Genomic DNA, 1863 nt, shown 5'->3' on the forward strand with positions numbered 1-1863 from the left:
AGAGATTCATGAGTCTTAACAGCCTCAGGGTAGAAGCTGTTAAGACTCATGAATCTCTAACCAGAATAATCACTGTGAAAAATCACATCATGTTGCTGCTGATCTGTTTCATGTTGCTGCTGATCTGTTTCATGTTGCTGCTGATCTGTTTCATGCTGCTGCTGATCTGTTTCATGTTGCTGCTGATCTGTTTCAATGCTGATGTGTTCATGCGTGTTCATCTGCTCACAGACTCATGTTCATGTTTGTGCTGATGTTCGACGGAATGTTTTTATGTTGTGAGTGCTCAGTGTATATTTAGTTGATGTTTTTCTTAGTTCATATCTTAGATGTTATTACTGTTTTTCTTTTACATTTTATTGTTGGATGTAACTGGGACCCTGTGTACATAATCTCGCTCCACCACATGTACCACATGAGGTGCGAATGACAATAAAGAAACTCTGACTCTCTAAAGTGACATTACTGTGATTTGTCTGATTAGGGATTCATGAGTCTAACAGCTTCAGAACTGTTCCTCATTTAAATGTTTACCTCAATTAAACGTAAACATTTAAAAAAGTATCATAGTCATTGCACCCATCTTCTGAATGAACCAAATGTTTAAATAGAATATACGAATGGGTAAAACGGTGCAAAGTGTACAAAAGTAAAGGATGTGACCGTTGAAAGATCAGTCCCACTGTGAGGGTGATTCACTACTTATGTATTAGCACCATTTATAGCAAACAACAACAGGAAAACAATAATTTACTACAATGTCTTAATGCTACTGTACCTTGGACTTCAAATCTCTGTGCAGAACTCTCTTATCGTGGATATGCTGCGCACCTGCACACATCTGAGCAAACCACTTCAAGATCTGACCAAAATAAAAAATAAAAACTTGTTTAAAAACACATATGGAACAAACTGTGGACAGAAAACAGTGAAATTAGCTGCAGGTATTCACGACCTACATTCTCAACACTGAAGTGGGTGTTTTTCTGTCTCTGGATCCTCTGAAGCAGATCTCCTCCGCTGCAGAACTCCATAACAATGCACAGGAGGCCATCGGCTGAACAAACACAATCACATTTCCTATTCAACAGCTCGAACAATCACAACTGTATCTCCCAACGTATCCTGTAACAGGTTTTAAAGTGTATTGCGAGGGAGATTACCTTCAAATGCCTCCCCGAAGGCCACGATATTAGGATGTTTCATTTTGCACAGCAGGATGGCTTCTCTTCTTGACCCCTCTAATTTGGACTGGTTCTGTAAAATAAACTCAGATTAGAGCATACATATGTTTACAGTTCAACAAAACAAACTGCCTCAGTGTGTGGGCAGTAATTAGTCAGATTAACAGATTACATCAAATTATAACAGGATCTTTGTATGCACTATTAATAAGGATTTTTTTTTCCATTTATATTTTCACAAGGAGACAGTAAACCTCATTATGCAGGCTGAGTAACTATTTTTGTTTTAACGTACCTTTGGCAGCTGAATTTCCTTGAGCACATATTTCTTCTGAGTGCTTTTACATTGTACTAACAAAGCTCGACCGAAAGAGCCTTCCCCGATGACTCTCAGGTGAGCGTACCTCTCCATTCAGCTTCAAAAGAAACAAAGAGACAACAAAAAGGGTACACAGTTACACTCATTGGCTACTTTTAAACTAAAACTGTCTGCTTTTAGCATTTTCATTTTGTTTACTTTTCTCAAACAGATGACATGTTCATCAAATAATCAATAAACACGCGTGCTGCTCGTTGGGTCGCTGTACTTCCTTATTGTTGAATGACGTCAGTGACGCGGCTGCTGCATGGCGCAGCTCGGCCGCCAGATGGCGCCAGAACACAACTTCTAGTTCCAGCT

The 1863-nt window shown here is 39.2% G+C and overlaps 1 protein-coding gene across 1 annotated transcript in view; it reads right to left on the reverse strand.

Moving 5' to 3' along the window:
• Positions 1-1596, reverse strand: part of nek3 (NIMA related kinase 3) — a gene marked incomplete at its 3' end in the record, with an annotated part of 9462 nt that extends 7866 nt beyond the window's left edge. Inside the window, 4 exon segments of the mRNA XM_037678301.1 lie at positions 779-862; positions 960-1057; positions 1164-1257; positions 1480-1596. Of these exon segments, the coding sequence (XP_037534229.1) occupies positions 779-862; positions 960-1057; positions 1164-1257; positions 1480-1596 (393 nt within the window).
• Between the last annotated feature and the right edge of the window lie 267 nt (positions 1597-1863).

The sequence above is a fragment of the Nematolebias whitei genome, chromosome 6 (assembly GCF_014905685.2).
Source record: "Nematolebias whitei isolate Nwh7 chromosome 6, NemWhi1, whole genome shotgun sequence".
In the NCBI taxonomy this organism is placed as follows: domain Eukaryota; kingdom Metazoa; phylum Chordata; class Actinopteri; order Cyprinodontiformes; family Rivulidae; genus Nematolebias; species Nematolebias whitei.